This window comes from Triticum aestivum, chromosome 3D (assembly GCF_018294505.1).
Source record: "Triticum aestivum cultivar Chinese Spring chromosome 3D, IWGSC CS RefSeq v2.1, whole genome shotgun sequence".
In the NCBI taxonomy this organism is placed as follows: Eukaryota; Viridiplantae; Streptophyta; class Magnoliopsida; order Poales; family Poaceae; genus Triticum; species Triticum aestivum.
The window spans coordinates 1,742,432-1,759,345 of record NC_057802.1 but is presented as its reverse complement, the minus strand read 5'-3'; the positions used below and the strand labels follow the sequence as shown (position 1 = coordinate 1,759,345).

Sequence of the window (16,914 nt, the reverse complement as noted above, 5' to 3'; positions counted from 1 at the left end):
GATTTCCTGCACTGCTCAGCACGTCTGGGCTTAATCCTTCATCATCTACACCTTCCTCTAGTGTTTGCATTTATATGTAGTAATACTACCTTTTACCTGAATGAATGGGCAAAAAAAGGATGATTTTGACAGTATCCTAATATGTATCCTAGCTTGCTTGGTTCTACTCCCATCATCCACACCAACTATACTTGCTTGGTTCTCATCCGTAAATCTAGGCTCCCCTGGAGTGGCAAACAATGGGAACCAAAAGCCATCCATGTGATCTACTAGTACAAAGCTATCCACCAAGGAACTCCCAGTTATACAGTTATTTGCTTCACAACATTTACGGGCTGCAAACCCAATTATTTTCATCTCCTCTGCTGCACGTCATCTTACTACATCTAGTCGCTGAGCGGATGCGCGAGCAGCACACGGTCACCTTATTATCTTCACACTTTTCATCGATCGATGCATCATGTTCCGACCTAATACACCATGGATCACTCCTCACACAAGGTACAGTCAACTTACAACAACCTTTACACCTCAGCTCTTCTTGCCAACATGCTCACGGTAAACTTCACATCACAGCGAGGATCGCAGGCGCGACGAAGCTTGCCTGCATCGTCATCAAGTCAGATCGTCAGCATGGTAAAGACCACAAGACTTCTTTATGGAAGGAAATCTGAGGAGCACATGAGAAACTTACATGGACTCTACGACGATGGCTGAAGCACCACCCCCGCCGTTGCATACTCCGGCAACCCCAAACTTGCCCTGTTTCTGTCTAAGAATCTGCGGTGGAGCAAAAACACTACAAGTTCAACACTATGAAATTGGATGCAACTATACCAAAGGACGGGACAGCAGCAAGATCAATATATCCAACTTAAATAAAAAACTATTGTTTTAGCTTAAGAGGAGAGAGATTCCAGAGCTACTCTACCAAGGCAAAGGAAGGGTCAATACCCTTGCGGATTATAAACAATTTTGATGAAATATAAAAGTATGGGATGGAAACATACATACCCCGAGCAAGGTGACTATGATTCGTGCACCACTGCAACCGATAGGATGGCCCAGGGAAACAGCGCCACCACTTATATTCAGTTTTCCCTGAAATGGTGAAATGCCCATTAATATTTATAAAATTGTTTACAGTTACATATTTTCTGAAATAGATAGTTTACTGAAGTTTAGCAGCTTACAGGAGAGATGCCAAGAAGTCTCTGATTTGCCACTGCAACAACCTGCCAATGTCCACAAGAATATAGCTAAGTCTCACCCTCATGCTTCAGGTCTGATTAGTGATTACTCTTAAAAATAATATGAAAAGACCATTCACATACCGAGAAAGCCTCATTTATCTCATAATAATCTATTTGTGAATCTCGGAGACCTGAGTTTGATATAGCCTTTGGGATAGCAAGAGCTGGAGTTGTTGTAAATAGCTCAGGTGCCTGAAGTTGTAAGGAGCGTCAATACAACAAACTCTTTCTAATAATGCATAATAACAAGATAAAAGAAAATAAATAAACACGAATCATACAGGAAAGGATCATTGGATGAGAGTAGGCAGGTTCACAGTTTTGAGACAGGGGAAAGGATAATGTTGGTACAAGTCTTTCATAATAACAAGAACAATGGGTCGAGATTTCTCAAATGAAATGAAATTTGCCTCACCAACAATGATTAATGACAAGGCATGTAAGATTTACCTGAGCAGCATCAGCGTACCCTCTGATCCTTGCAAGAACTTGAAGGCCAAGGTTCTTGGCTTTCTCCCCACTGACTAGCACAATTGCAGCAGCACCGTCGCTGAACATTGGAAGATAAGAATGACACTACAGTTACACTTCCAAGTAAACACCACTTTGCTAACCATAGAGAAAGCCATAAATTCAAGCTTCAGTACTCTTAAGATAATACATTAACTACTGAAAACAAATACAACAACACAGTTTAGCTGCATATAGTGCATACAAAAGGTAGTGTGATCGTGTAAAAATAAAGCTACAATGTTATACTAAGAAGTATCATACTTCCTCCGTTCCTAAATATAAGTCTTTGGAGAGATTTCACTATGGACCACATACGGAGCAAAATGAGTGAATCTATACTCTAAAATGCATCTAGATACATCCGTATGTTGTCCATAGTGAAATCTCTACAAAGACTTACATTTAGGAACGGAGGGAGTAGTTCTGAATGAAATTGTTCAGTTTAGAAGTATTCAGTAGAGACACTTCGATCACAGAGCTCAAGTATTTACTAGCATAAATTCAGATGCTTCATTCAAGATTGTGATAGCGTACTGGACAGTGTCTGCACATTAACTACTCTGCAAGGTTTCCACCTAAGAAACTAGCCACAGAGACAGTAAACGACTAGTCAGAATACGTAAACAGCAAACCTTATACTAGAAGAATTGCCGGCAGTTACAGAGCCATTCTTCTTAAAAGCCGGCCCAAGTTTCTTCAGCTTCACTGGATCGTACTGTGGACATAGATCACCAAGGAGAAGAATAAAATGGGTGTGCTGATGGTTACTATTGCCACAGCTTAATTTCTGTATTCTATTGAATCCGCAATAGTAAAACTGAACCATATCGGTTTTAAAAAAATCAAAACATGCCTAAATGACATCAAAGGAATCCCTCTGTAAGACAGATTCCATAAATTTGCTAGATTATGGGACTACCTTTGCAAGACTCTCATCTTTGTCAACAACAACTGGCGGTCTGCCTCTACCAGAAGGAATTTCAACCTGGTCAACAATAGATGGTTGAAATTGGTACCTAAAAGACAATATTTTATACAGAAGAAGAGTTTTGGGCCCCTCAAATTACGCACATACCGGAACAATTTCCCAATCAAACGCGCCGCTGTCTCGAGCTGCTATTCCGTGCTCATTGCTCTGGACAGCATAAGCATCCTAGATGAAAGAGCAAAGTCCGTTCAGATAAGTAGAATGTGCAGTTCTAGCTGTACAAAAAGTCTGAAAGTTCGTTCAGATAAGGATCAGAAATGCCGGCAACCTGCTCCTCCCTTGTAATCGAGTGCTGATCTGCACAGAGCTCAGCGCACATCCCCATATGGAAATCATTATACACATCCCACAGCCCATCCTTGAGCATCCCGTCGATGAGGACGTCATGCCCAAACCGCGATCCTCGTCTGCGTTTCATCTCCACAGGAGGTCACTGTAAGCAATTAAGCTACACAAGAGAGGACCCTGGCTCCACCGAAAGCTAAAATAATAAAGAGAAAAACTAGTAGGAACCTTGCCGTTGCAGCGTATTTGGGGGCATTGGACATGCTCTCCATGCCGCCGGCGACCACGACGTCGTTGATCCCCAGCTGAATCGACTGTGCCGCAAGCATGACAGCTGCAAGGAGCAGGCCAACAACACAAGTTTTTGAGCAGCAGTGACAACTGACAAGCAACTTTCGTAGGTGGTGAGATGGATTACCCTTCATCCCTGAGGAGCAGACTTTGTTGACGGTGGTGCAGGGGACGGTGTTGGGCAGGCCGGCGCCGAGGGCGGCCTGCCTGGCGGGGGCCTGGCCGAGGTTGGCGCTGAGGACGTTGCCCATGAACACCTCCTGCACCAGCGCCGGGTCGACGCTGGCTCGCCGGAGAGCGCCTGATCAATCAACCGGATGTAAGAGGGCGGAGCATGGCTGACCGACTGCTCGGATCCAGCCACCGCGAGGCGATTTGAGTAGCGGGGGAGTAAGAAAGAAGAGGAATTTCGGTACCCTGGATGGCGACGGAGCCGAGCCTGGTGGCGGGGAGGGAGGAGAGGGAGCCGAGCAGGGCGCCGATGGGCGTGCGGGCGACGCCGACGACGCACACGTCCCTGGGATCCAGGCCGCCGTCGGGGGCGCTAGTGGTCGGGGGCGGCGCCATGGCGCGGTGGTGGACTGCCTTGGCTGTCGGCTCCTACCCCTCTGTCTCTGTGCTCGCCGCCGGCGGGTGGATTGATTTGGCCGGAGAGAGAGAAGAGAGAGAGAGACGGGGACGGCAGCGGCGAGAGGGACGGTCTGATCGGTTAGAATGGGGACAACGGAATGCCGTTCTGGGCTTGGACTCTACCAGATAAGGTGGGCTTGCCTTCTAGACTGGCCCAGCATTTGTTTTATTCTCAAAAAAAAAAAGCCAGCATTTTGTTTTCTCCACTCTATTATTAAGAAGAAGAAACAGACAAGACGAGAAATGATTTATTATCGGTCACTTGGCGACGAGCAGGCCGATGAGGTCACCGGCGACACCGCATCGCTCCATCGTCTCGCGATCCATGTCGGCCATGGGTGATTTTTTGTGGATCCCCTTAAACGCGTTCTCGCATGTACTGCCTGCGCCCTTCGCCTCGGACACGATCTTCAGTGCGTCGGCATAGTGCCCGCCGTTGAAGCTGGGGCGGGCGTCGACCATGAGTTCGGCCGCGGCAATGACATGTGCCTTGACACATACATCCCACGCGGGCCCCTCGGGTTTGCCCTGGTACTTACCACCTAGGTCGCAGATGATCGCGGCGTTCTTCTTGGCGGTGTTGGTGGCGATTTGCAGAGCCACGCTGGCGAGGTCATGCTCAGTGGACGCGTGGCCGCTCTTTGGGTCAGCGCTTAGCATAGCCACGCACAACGCAGGGTTAGTGGTCTTCTTGCATGTGCGGGCGATGAAGTCGATGCCGCTGCGGGTGGCAGGGAGGCCATAGGATAGGGCGGCGAGCACGACGAGAACCATAGCTAAGGATGTTGCAGCGCTCGCCATTGTAGTTTGCACTTTGTATATACCTAGCCGTTGCTGTGTTGGTGCAATACACGGTGACTCTACATATCTATATATACACGCCCTATGGGAGAAAATCCTTATGATATGATCCGCCTTAATGATGGTCTATTTATTCTTTTTGCTAACCGTAATTGTATATCAAATGAGTGGTACTACTAGCAAATCAAATAGTGATCCAGTTATTAAATATTCTTTTTGCTAACCGTAATTGTATATTTAGAATTTTTTTTTTGCCTAGACATTACGAATGTGTTTTCATCATGACATTGATGATCTGGGAAAATTCAGGGTTTTTTTCTGAAATTGCTCGACAGCTTGCTAGGAAAGAAAAGCCCACGCTAAGTTATGATTTGCTTCTGGGCCTCCTCCCTGGGCAATGTGGTACCAAACAGTAATATGTCTTGTATGCCCTAGGGCGAATCTATGTCTCGCTTCGTGCGATACAGAAGCTAGTCTCGCCTGAAGCGAGCGCGAGACTGGACCGGCCGCGGCAGGCCACAGGCCTCAAAGCGCTCGCTATTTCTGGTTTTTCTTTCACATTTTTTTGTTTATACTTCTAAATATTCTAAATGTATGTAGTACAAAAACACTTTATATTTTTAAAAATGTTAATCATGCATTAGAAAATGTTAAATGTCTATAGAAAAAATGTTGTAGGAACACTTTACATTATTCTCTTTTTTTCTCGACAGACAAAACACGATCTATTACTGAGAGGAACAGACAAGCCGAGAAATGATCTATTGTAGATCATTTGGTGAGGAGCAGGCGGATGAGGTCACCGGCGAGGCCGCAACGCTCCGTCGTCTGACGGTCCTTGTCGGCCACGGGAGACACTTTGTGGATCGCCTTGAATGCATTCTCGCATGTATCTCCTGCGCCCTTCGCCTCAGACACAATCTTCAACACATCAGCGTAGTCCCCAACGTGGAAGCTGGGGCCGGCGCCGGCGATGAGGTCGGCTGCGGCAAGGACATGTGCCTTGACACATACATGCCACACCGGCGCCTCGGGTGTGCCCTGGTGTTTATAATCTAGGTCACAGATGGCCGCGACATTCTTTCGGATGGTGTCGGTGGCGATTTGCAGAGCAATGCTGGCGAGGTCATGCTCGGTGGATGCTTGGGCGCTCTTTGGGTTGGTGCGGGAGTCCTGGACTAAGGGGTCCTCGGGCGTCCGGCCTGTTAGCCATGGGCCGGACTGATGGGCCATGAAGATGTGAAGACCGAAGACCCTCTACGTGTCCGGATGGGACTCTCCTTGGCGTGGAAGGCAAGCTTGGCGATCAATTATGTAGATTCCTCTTTATGTAACCGACTCCATGTAACCCTAGATCTCTCCGGTGTCTATATAAACCGGAGAGAGTCCGGATAGGCGGACAGACATTATCATAACCATATGCTAGCTTCTAGGGTTTAGCCTCTACGATCTCGTGGTAGATCAACTCTTGTAATACTCATATTCATCAAGATCAATCAAGCAGGAAGTAGGGTATTACCTCCATAGAGAGGGCCCGAACCTAGGTAAACATCGTGTCCCCTGTCTCCTGTTACCATCGACCTTAGACGCACAGTTCGGGACCCCCTACCCGAGATCCGCCGGTTTTGACACCGACATTGGTGCTTTCATTGAGAGTTCCACTGTGCCGTTGATAAAGGGCCCGATGGCCCCTTCGATCGTCTATGATGACGTCGTCCAGGGAGAAACTTTCCTCCCCGGACAGATCGACGGCTTCGTACTGCGGGCCAACTCGCTTGGCCATCTGGAGCAGATCGATAGCTACGCCCCTGGCCATCAGGTCAGATTTGGAAGCTTGAACTATGTCACGGACATCCGTGAAGACTTGATCTTCGACGGATTTGAGACCGCAGCCACCGCTCCCCTTCGCCCCGACGAGCACGGCTTAAACCTGCCATCGGGCCGCATCCAGGAGATAGCTCCTGTGACAACTCCGGCCTTAGATCTAGAGCGGATCGAGTCATCCGAAGATGGGAAGCTCAGCCCCATCACGGAGGCTACCGATCCCGTGGCGTTGGAGCCGCACAAAGGTCCTACTTTGCATGATATCTGTATCTACGGAACCCCGGACTCGCCTCTGGCGACAAGCTCCAAACCCTGCGAGCCCGCAGATACTGAACTCGATCGGTTGTCGATCTTTAAGTTCAGTGCCGCAGACGTCTTCCAACACTCGCCCATGGGCGATGTACTAAACTCACTAAAAAGCCTATCCCTGGCAGGTGATTCACCGCCGAACTATGTCTGGTTCGAATTTGCGGCAGATGAAGGAGAATTTCGCTTCCCACCCGCCACCCACTTCATAGCCACTATCGAAGACCCAATCAACACGATTGACCCCGGCTCCGAAGACATCGACGGTATGAACGACGATGAGGGGCAAGGCCAGAACTCGCTATCCACTAGACGCGGGGCGGCCACTTCCTGGTATGACGTGTGTATGATAGACACATCCGACGACGCTCCCGATGATGACAAGAAGGATCCAGTTGAGGATAAACCTCCTGGTACACAGTCCGAACACCGGCGCCCCCGGTGCCACCCCAAGTCGCGTCGCCCAAAATAAAACAATACTGGCACCGGAGAAGGTAACACTTCGGACATTGAAGACCCTATTGAGGAAGGATCCGAACAGGAGGGACAAGAAGGCGGGAAGGATAGCCCTGATGAACAGGCCACATATGGAGACTCGGAGGACAGTAATTATCTCCCGCTCTCCGAGGTAGAGGAGAGCCTCGGCAACGAAGATTTCATCGTGCCTGAGGAACCTCTCGAGCATGAGCGCTTTAAACGCCGACTAATAGCCACTGCAGGGAGCCTAAGAAAGAAGCAGCTGCAACTTCAAGCGAGCCAAGATTTGCTCAACGATAGATGGACCGATGTCCTGGCCGCCGAAGAGTACGGCCTTAACGGCCCAGACAAAAGCCACCCCAAGCGTAGGTGGCTCCCTCAATACAACGGCGAGGCGCTGGAGCCCGCACCACCATCGAACAATGCGGCAGGCCGACCACAGTTCGGTCCGGACCAAGCAGCAGCCTAAGCAGAACACCATACCACCCCACACGGCCGTCAAGGCAAGACCAAAACAGCTCAGGGGCACACCCGAGGCATCCAACAAAGCCAGGAGGGCAGACCAGGACACATAAGATCGGTGTACAGATCGCGGGGACATGCCCCGATAGGCGATGATGGTTACCTATTCGGACGCCACGGACCCGACCATGCCCGGTCCAAAAGTCGCAGACGGAATCCACCGGAAGTGCTCCACAGTGTGGCTCAACATAGAGGAGCCGCACACCCTCTCTGCTTCACCGATGAGGTAATGGAGCATGAATTTCCAAACGGGTTTAAACCCATTAACATTGAATCATACGATGGGACAACAGATCCCGCGATATGGATTGAGGATTTCCTCCTCCACATTCACGTGGCTCGAGGAGATGAACTTCACGCTGTCAAATACCTACCCCTCAAGCTCAAAGGGCCAGCGCGGTACTGGCTAAACAGCTTGCCAGAAAATTCTATTGGCAGCTGGGAAGATTTGGAAGACGTCTTTTGAGACAACTTCCAAGGAACATATGTCCGGCCACTAGATGCCGATGACTTAAGTCATATCGTCCAACAGCCCGACGAGTCAGCCAGGGAGCTTTGGACTAGGTTCCTAGTCAAAAAGAACCAAATTGTCGACTGTCCGGACGCGGAAGCCCTCGCGGCCTTCAAGCACAGCGTCCGGGATGAATGGCTAGTACGTCACCTCGGCCAGGAAGCACCCAAGTCCATGACAGCCCTTACCGCTCTAATGACTCGCTTTTGTGCGGGAGAAGACAACTGGCTCGCTCGTAAAAGCAATAACGCCAGCGACCCGGGCACTTCCGAAATCCGGGACGGCAACGGCAAGCCACGACGAACTGAACACAATAGTCACAATAACAATGAAAGTTCATGCGACACTGCGGTCAACGCAGGATTTAACAATCCAAAACCCGGTCAACGGAAGAAGCCACTGAAGGCAAACCAAGACAGATCATCCACCCTTGACAGGATATTGGACCGACCTTGCCAGATTCACGGTCATCCTGATAAGCCCGCTACTCATACCAACAGAAACTGTTGGGTCTTCAAGCAGGCAGGCAAGCTCAACGCCGAATACAAGGGGAGGAGGCCGCCAGGCGATAAAGACGACGGAGCGGCTCACCAGCCGAACACCAGGGGCCAGAAACAATTCCCGTTCGAGGTTCGACGACTCCCGGAACGGAAATAGGAGTTCGGCTTCCGTCACCTGCCTCTTATACCAGCAAGGTTCACTCTGCGCGTACATCACCATGGGCGTCGACGGAAGCACAATATGGACAACCCTGCAAACATTCCCGTAACGTTTTTTTATCTATTTTATGTATTTATTTCTTTATTATCTCTTAAGAAATAGGTGACGAAAAGGACAGCATCTACAACGGACTCTATCGAAGTTCGGATTCGTATACTCACCTAAGGGGCTACTCCTGTTAAGGGTTTCCCCACCCCCGAGGAGCGACGCAGACATGCGACAGGAGGTCCAAAATAACTTTTTGTAGACCACACTCTTTATTTTAGAGCCTGTATTATGCCTTTTTTCCTCCGTTCCCGACCCCATGCATGTCAAATAGCCGGGTTTGTGGTTTGTTTATATATATGAATTTATCATTGGCATATTGCTCTGCTCCCAGTAAAACTTCATCCGAACTAATCTTCAATACCCTCTCAACAATGAGTACGGCCTTAACGGCCGCTCTACATATGCACCTTGGCCTAAACTGCCAGGGGCTCGGTACGGGAACAAATGAGTTGCCAACAAAATCCGAACAGTTTTATACACTACAGGAATCAGCTATTTTGCCGTCTGCCACGGCGGACGGCAAAGGCATGAACGGCGGACGGCAAAGGCCTTTGCCGTCAGCCGCGGACGGCAAAAGGCTCCGGCAAAGTAGGCTACGGTAAACACCTTCTTTGCCGTCTGCCTTTTGCAGCGGACGGCAAAGAGGCCTTTGCCGTCAGTGGCGGACGGCAAAGAAAATGGATGGCAAATAATGGGTGTTAGCCACGGTAGGTGCTAACGGAGGCTTTGCCGTCCGCCAAACTAATGTTTTGCCGTCTGCCGACTAATAACAGACGGCAAAAATGTCCATCTACACGTTTATTACAATCAGAGACATCAAAGGATTTTGTTTATTAAAATATAGTGAACCAGCAGCCCAAGTGCACCACAGTATCCATCTACGCTTTGTTCCAACAATCGACGATGAATGAACAAATTTCACAATACCAAATTAGTCTATTTACACAGAATAGATTTGCATCTGCTCCATCTACACAAAATTACTCTATTTACATGAACACCACATTATCCATCTACACAAAGTCAGCACAAAAACCACAATATCCACCGCCACCATGGACGCCCGAGGACCTACCGCTGCTCCTTGAGGCAGAATATGGTGCGGCGTCGAGGGAGGGTGACGGCGCCGGGGCCGACAGAGGCCTGGGGGGACGGGGACGACAGAGGCCTGGGGGGGACGGGGCCGAGGCCTGCGGGGGCGATAGGCGACGGGGCGCGGAGGCCGCCGGTGGCGACAGGCGACGGGGCGCGGAGGTCACCCGGGCGAAAGGCGACGGGGCGAGGAGGCCGACGGGGGCGAGAGGCGACGGGGCGCAGAGGAATCAGCCGGGGGCGACGGGCGACGGGGCCGGGCCATGGCCGGCGAGCGCGATGGCGGCCAGCGAGGCCGGGGCCGGGCCATGGCCGGTGGGCGCGATGTCGGCCAGCGAGGCCGGGGACTGCCGGCGAGGTGGTGGCGAGCGCTTGCGGGGGAAGTGGATCGAGAGCAGGGAGAGAGATGAGAGAGAGATGGGGTGGGGGTGAGAAGTGGATAAGGCAGACTGTGGGGTGGGGTGAGACGTGGGGCGCGTGCATCGTGGGTGGGTTGGGTATGCGTCCGACGGAGTGATCAGCGTGCGTCTCAGATCTTGCCAACTCATCGATCCAGGTGATTGATCCGCGTGTTGTGTTTTCTCTTTGCCGTGAGTGTTTCTTTGCCGTCTGCTTAACGACCCTTTGCCGTCTGCTGGCGGACGGCAAAGGTCCCAAAGGCAGACGGCAAAGATCTGGCAGATGGCATCCAACCCGTCCGTCTGCCCTAATCAGCCGCAGGGTCCAATGGGGCCCAGTTGGACTCTTTGTCGTCTGCCTTCTGGTCCTTTGCCGTCCGCTGGCCGACGGCAAAGAAATGGTAGATGGCAAACTGTATATTTGCCATCAGCCAGTTCTTTGCCGTCTGCTTTTTGAAAGCAGACGGCAAATACCCTCTTTGCCGTCAGCTAGCAGACGGCAAAGAACAAGCTGATGGCAAATTCCCTGATTCCAGTAGTGATAGCGTACTTCGGCGTCACGAGTTTTGGCCTTATATGCATCAGCTCCGAATCATGTCTTGGGTTAATGGTTGGGTTGCCCGGCTCCTGTGCTTGCTACCCTACGTTCCGCTCTATCGGCTAGGGTAGTAAAGGGAGAACTACTACGATTGTGCCCTGGCTTAGACCGGATGAGCACCTCAGTAGAGAAAGCCGAAAACCGACTGTCATGATGCTGCGCGAGCTGGTCAACCACTCGATGACTTATTGGAATCTGTCGTGATTCTTCCGTGTAACACGAAGGACCTCCTTTTTAGGTCATATATGTAACGCACCACATCAGAATAAGTCGTACGCATACCAGGGGCTATGTCATAGCCCCAACTATAAAACTCCTATGACTAAGTGAAAGTGTTAACGCCCTATAGTCCGATTGCCTGGTTCGCCGCATTGTCACCTCCTTTATGGACCAAGACGTTGGGTCAAGAGTGATTACATGCCTTTTTCGAACACCCGCGTACTTCCTACGAGGGGGCTGAAGCCGACGACTGGAAACTTTCAGATTATATTAAAACGGCCGCACAGGAGGAGCACACGCTTTTGAGCAAAGTATAACAATATATTACTTATAAAATTGTCTTTTACAACTCTAATACACCTCACTTGAACATTATGTTCTTCGAGCATTGACCCTCTATCTGGTAGGCGGCTTCCAGGACGTCTTCAAAATAATGCTCTGGCCGGTCCTGGCCCTTGGGCGGACTCTTCGCCGCAACATCGATGGCCTTCGTCTTCACCTAGAATGTCTTGACTCGGGAAAGAGCCATCCGTGCACCTTCAATGCACGCTGACCGCTTCACAACGTCAATACGCGGCACTGCGTCAACAAGACGCCGCACCAAGCCAAAGTAACTCTTTGGAATAGGCTCGTTTAGCCACAACCGGATTATGACGTTCTTCATGGCGTCGCCGGACATCCTATGAAGTTCGGCCCATTGGGACATCTGTTCATTCAGTAGCAGAGGGCGCTTTGATGTGCCAAATTGTGACCAGAAAAGTTTCTCCGTTGCATACCCCTCTTGCGCTTGGTAGAACTATGCCGCATCGGAAGAACTCTTCGGCAAGTCTAAAAATTCAGCCGGAGAACTCCAGACCTGGTTCAGCTGAGCATAGTCCGGATCGCCAAATTTAGTCTGAAGCAAAAAGGGCTTACCGGCCGCTATATCCTTAGCCTGCCGAATCTCCTCACGAGCTGCCCTGGACTCAGACCGAGCTTCACTCGCCTCTTGTAAGGCCTTATCAAGCTCAGCCGTTCTGGCTTTATTCTCCTTCTCAAGGTATTCACAGCGGCTGGCAGCATTCTTCAATTCAAGCGCCAGTGCGGATATTTTCTCCTCATTCTGGCGCCGAGCTGTTTGTTCGGCTCTCAGATCAGCCGATGCCTTTTCGGCATCCGCATTACTACACCGGGCCTGCTCCTTGGCCCGGGCTAGCTCCGCTCGAAGAGCTTCAAAGGCGGCAGCACCATCTGCATTCATGCACATTTTATATAAAACTTTCTTCCGCGCCAGGCCTCAATTACAAGCCAATAGGTGTAAAGAATGCTCGAAATACATACCTTGCGAGTCGTCAAGACGCCTGTTGATCAATGCAACGTCATCCCCCGCAATATTCAGCCTTCGCTGCAGTTCGGCCACTTCCGTATTCCGGGTAGCCGCCGGGGAGGAGACAGCCTGTATTTAAAGGTCAAATCAAGGTTAGTACCTAAGCATATCCTTTTTGATCCTACGATCGCCTCCTTCGGCAGGCAATCCAAGTCTCAGGGGCTACTGCATATACAACAGGTGCATTCTGTCAATAAAATTCAATTGGCAAAATTACATCACAAACCTCAAAGCCTCTTAGAAGGCTCGTAAAGACCTCGTGCAATCCGCTTTTCGCGGACAGAACCTTTTCGACCACCGTAACCATTAAGGCACGGTGCTCCTCTGAAACGGACGCTTGTCGTAGCATGTCCATCAGCAGTTCCGGCGCTCCGGGGTCTTCGGACACCATCGCCGGAGTATGGCATTCCTTTGAAGGAATCCGCTTACTCGCCTCCGAAATTGTTTCCGGCTGTAAACCGGATAGTGCGGGGCCGTCATTCTTGACTTTCAAGCCCCGAGGGACAGAGGCACCACCTTCGGGTAATGCCTTTTTCGTCCCCTGCACTGCTTGTCGATCCGGAGGAGCCCTCCGGGACGATACCTCAGAATCATCCGCCCTGTTGGGCGAGGAAGCCGGAGATGGCGTGCCACTCTCCATCATCTCCGGAAGAAGGTCCCCCGAGGAGGAGGACAGTTGAGAAACACCAGGCGTTAACCTGTGAGGATATACATACATCGGACGATTACTTCGCTGATAGGAAAAGAATGAGGTGCGTTTAAAGTACCCCGCTTCACTTACTGTTTGGCCAGAGGTTTGTCCTCATCATAAAGTTCGGCGGCAACATCGCTCGCCTGGCCCGAGCCGCCCGTCGATGGCGTTTTTCCTTTCTTGGAAGGCCTTCCCTCCTCATCTTCGGAAGCGGCCCTCTTTTTACCATGGAGGGTGTCCTCTGTATCTTTGCCCTCGGGCAAAGAGGCTTCGGTTTTCCCGAACATAGTGTCTAAATCATCCCCGGAGCCGGGAGCACCTCTGGTCTCCTTGTTCGTGCCCTCCTCTGCAGACACCTGGCACGGTGTCGGAGTCAGCATTCTCGTCAGCAGTGCGGTCGCGGAGTCTCCGGGAAGGGGCGCCGGACACTAGATTAACGCCACTTTCTTTATCCAGTCCTGCATAGAGACGGATCATTCAGTACCTTGTTAGGAGAAGCTTGAACGGAAGATGTGCGCGGAGCAAATACTTACCTCAGTGTCCGAATGATTGCAGTCAAGGCCAACATCTTCAGTGGTGTTCGGCCATTGCCCTCGTTCCCCGAAATATAATTTCCACATTCCTTCATGCGTGGTGCCGAAGAAGTGCTGAAGAGTCCGCCACCCTTCTGGATTAAACTCCCACATACGGAGAGGCCGCCGCTGACATGGCAAGGTCCAGTGGACTAACATTACTTGAACGACGTTCATAAGACCGAGGCCCTTCTCGATGAGGCTTCAGAGGCGGCTCTGCAGAGTCTGCACGTCACTGACGGATCCCCAGTCCAATCCCTTATTGATCCACGAAGCAAGCTGGACGGGAGGGCTGGGCCGAAACGTGGGCGTGGCCGCCCACCTGGAGCCACGCGGCTCGCTGATATAAAACCACCCCTGCTGCCATGGGTTGGAAGACTCGGCGAAAGATCCTTCAAACCAAACCGCGCTGGCAAGCTTGCCTATTGTGGCATCGCCGCATTCTGCCTGCTCCTCCTCTGTCACCCGCGACCTCACGTCAAAGGTCTTGAGCCACAAACCAAAGTGCGGAGGAGTCCGGAGGAAGGCCTCACACGTAACGATAAATGTCGAGACAAGAAGAATGGAGTCCGGGGCCAGATCATGAAAATCGAGTCCATAGTAAAACATGAGCCCCCGGACGAAGGGGTTAAGCGCGAACCCTAACCCGTGAAGGAAGTGGGCCACAAATACTACCCTCTCGCCGGATCTAGGGGTAGGTATAACCTGCCCTGCCGCTGGGAGCCGATGAAGAATCTCTGGGGTCAGGTACCTCGCCGCGCGGAGCTTCGCGATGTCCTCCTCCGTGACAGAAGAAGCCACCCACCGGTCTGAACGGCTGGATCCGGACATGATTGAGGCTGGTGGTGATTGGAGCCCGAGAGTTAGAACTCGAGGTGGCTGGGGTTGAGGAAGAAGCAAGCGCAAAGGAAAAAGACGAGCCCGGGTCCCTATTTAAAGACCCCGAATACCGAGCGTCTCCTCCTGGGTCTCGAGACTTGCCTGTCCACAAAGAGTTGTACCCCGGGGATGATTGGGTTACCCACGCTCGCATTGATGAAAATCCCGTGAATAAAGGGGACACGATCTCTGCTTTGATAAGACGTGCCAGTGAAACCGCGTCCCGAGACGTGGGGCGGCGGGCTAGCCAAACGGTTCGGAACAATGACCAGGCAGGCGTGACGTCATAAACAATTGTCAGCAGGTTGGGATCGAGAAATATTGTATTCTCTGCAATTGCATACACAGGTCCGGACATACTTACCACATCCGAAGACTATTCTGGAGTTCGGAAGAAGGGAACCCGCCTTGCAATGCCGAAAACAAATCTGCGCGCCGGACTCCTCGTCATTGAAGCCAGGTTCAGGGGCTACTGAGGGAGTCCTGGACTAAGGGGTCCTCGGGTGTCCGGCCTGTTAGCCATGGGCCGGACTGATGGGCCATGAAGATGTGAAGACCGAAGACCCTCTACGTGTCCGGATGGGACTCTCCTTGGCGTGGAAGGCAAGCTTGGCGATCAATTATGTAGATTCCTCTTTATGTAACCGACTCCATGTAACCCTAGATCTCTCCGGTGTCTATATAAACCGGAGAGAGTCCGGATAGGCGGACAGACATTATCATAACCATAGGCTAGCTTCTAGGGTTTAGCCTCTACGATCTCGTGGTAGATCAACTCTTGTAATACTCATATTCATCAAGATCAATCAAGCAGGAAGTAGGGTATTACTTCCATAGAGAGGGCCCGAACCTGGGTAAACATCGTGTCCCCTGTCTCCTGTTACCATCGACCTTAGACGCACAGTTCGGGACCCCCTACCCGAGATCCGCCGGTTTTGATACCGACAGTTGGCCCTTAGCACGGCCATGCACAATGCAAAGTTATTGGTCTTCTTGCATGTGCGAGCAATGAAGTTGATGTCGGCGTGGGTGGCGCGGAGGCCATAGGACATGGCGACAACTACAATGAAAACCATAGCTAATGATGTTGCAACGCTTGCCATTGTAGTTTACACTTTGTATGAACCTAGGCGTTGCTGTGTTGATGTAATACATGGCGACTCTACATATCTGTATATACACGGCACATGGGAGGAAATCATTAATCATACTGATATGATATGCCTTAATGATGGTCTATTTGTTCTTTTTGCTAAAGGTAAGAGCATATCAAATGTGTAATAGTACTTGCGAATCAAATAGTGATGTAGTTATTAAATGTAGAATAAATGCATCAAATCAAAAAATAAGGGTACCCCTACTTTCACTGAGCTTAGAATTCCCAAATTAATGTATCTTCTTTATGAGAGGAAAGATAAATTAATCTTTGATAGTAGAAATTTATACAAAAATCAACTAATAAATGAGCTCTAGTAAAAAAATAGTAAATGCATTGATATGGAGTATAAATAATTATAGATGGACATCATGTGAGAAATTCATTATAATATTGTCTGCCTTTATCATGATATTCTTTTTGGCTACACACCTGCTGGGGCCCACAGCTATAAATATTAAACAAAATTTTAGAAATATTTTTAGTATTAAAATGTTTTTAAATATCTAGCACCCTAAAAAGTACAACCGATTTTTTCATAGAAACGACTAAAAGACAAAAAGAACAAATAAATAAATAAATAAACTCATGGAAAAGTGTGCCGGCCCATTTTTCCTGGCTATCCTAGGGTGGAGCATATCCTATTTAACGCTACGAGGCCACAAATAGGAGGCAGCTCTTGACCAGCGCTTCGAGCACTCAGGTGCATGTTCTCTTTCGGCCGGCTCATTAGCATGAGAGCTCGCTGCACTTGATCGCTCAACAGCTGGATCG

At 50.3% G+C, this 16,914-nt stretch overlaps 3 protein-coding genes across 3 annotated transcripts; all 3 read right to left on the bottom strand.

The window, feature by feature from the left end:
• Positions 1 to 242: 242 nt before the first annotated feature.
• On the bottom strand, positions 243 to 4,066 carry LOC123076730 (acetyl-CoA acetyltransferase, cytosolic 1). The gene is made up of 13 exons (XM_044498847.1): positions 3,747 to 4,066; positions 3,458 to 3,631; positions 3,268 to 3,373; positions 3,023 to 3,161; positions 2,842 to 2,919; positions 2,686 to 2,751; positions 2,399 to 2,481; positions 1,704 to 1,803; positions 1,335 to 1,445; positions 1,194 to 1,235; positions 1,015 to 1,101; positions 695 to 780; positions 243 to 604 (listed from the first exon to the last, which is right to left on the bottom strand). The coding sequence occupies exons 1-13, from the start codon at positions 3,895 to 3,897 to the stop codon at positions 571 to 573; spliced, it is 1,257 nt and encodes a 418-aa protein (XP_044354782.1). The 5' UTR covers positions 3,898 to 4,066; the 3' UTR covers positions 243 to 570.
• A 93-nt stretch (positions 4,067 to 4,159) lies between these two features.
• LOC123076729 (pectinesterase inhibitor) lies at positions 4,160 to 4,784 on the bottom strand. Its single transcript, XM_044498846.1, has one exon. The coding sequence runs from the start codon at positions 4,759 to 4,761 to the stop codon at positions 4,219 to 4,221; it is 543 nt and encodes a 180-aa protein (XP_044354781.1). The 5' UTR covers positions 4,762 to 4,784; the 3' UTR covers positions 4,160 to 4,218.
• A 701-nt stretch (positions 4,785 to 5,485) lies between these two features.
• LOC123076728 (uncharacterized) lies at positions 5,486 to 16,087 on the bottom strand. Its single transcript, XM_044498845.1, has 2 exons — positions 15,947 to 16,087; positions 5,486 to 5,934 (listed from the first exon to the last, which is right to left on the bottom strand). The coding sequence occupies exons 1-2, from the start codon at positions 16,085 to 16,087 to the stop codon at positions 5,533 to 5,535; spliced, it is 543 nt and encodes a 180-aa protein (XP_044354780.1). The 3' UTR covers positions 5,486 to 5,532.
• Positions 16,088 to 16,914: the final 827 nt, after the last annotated feature.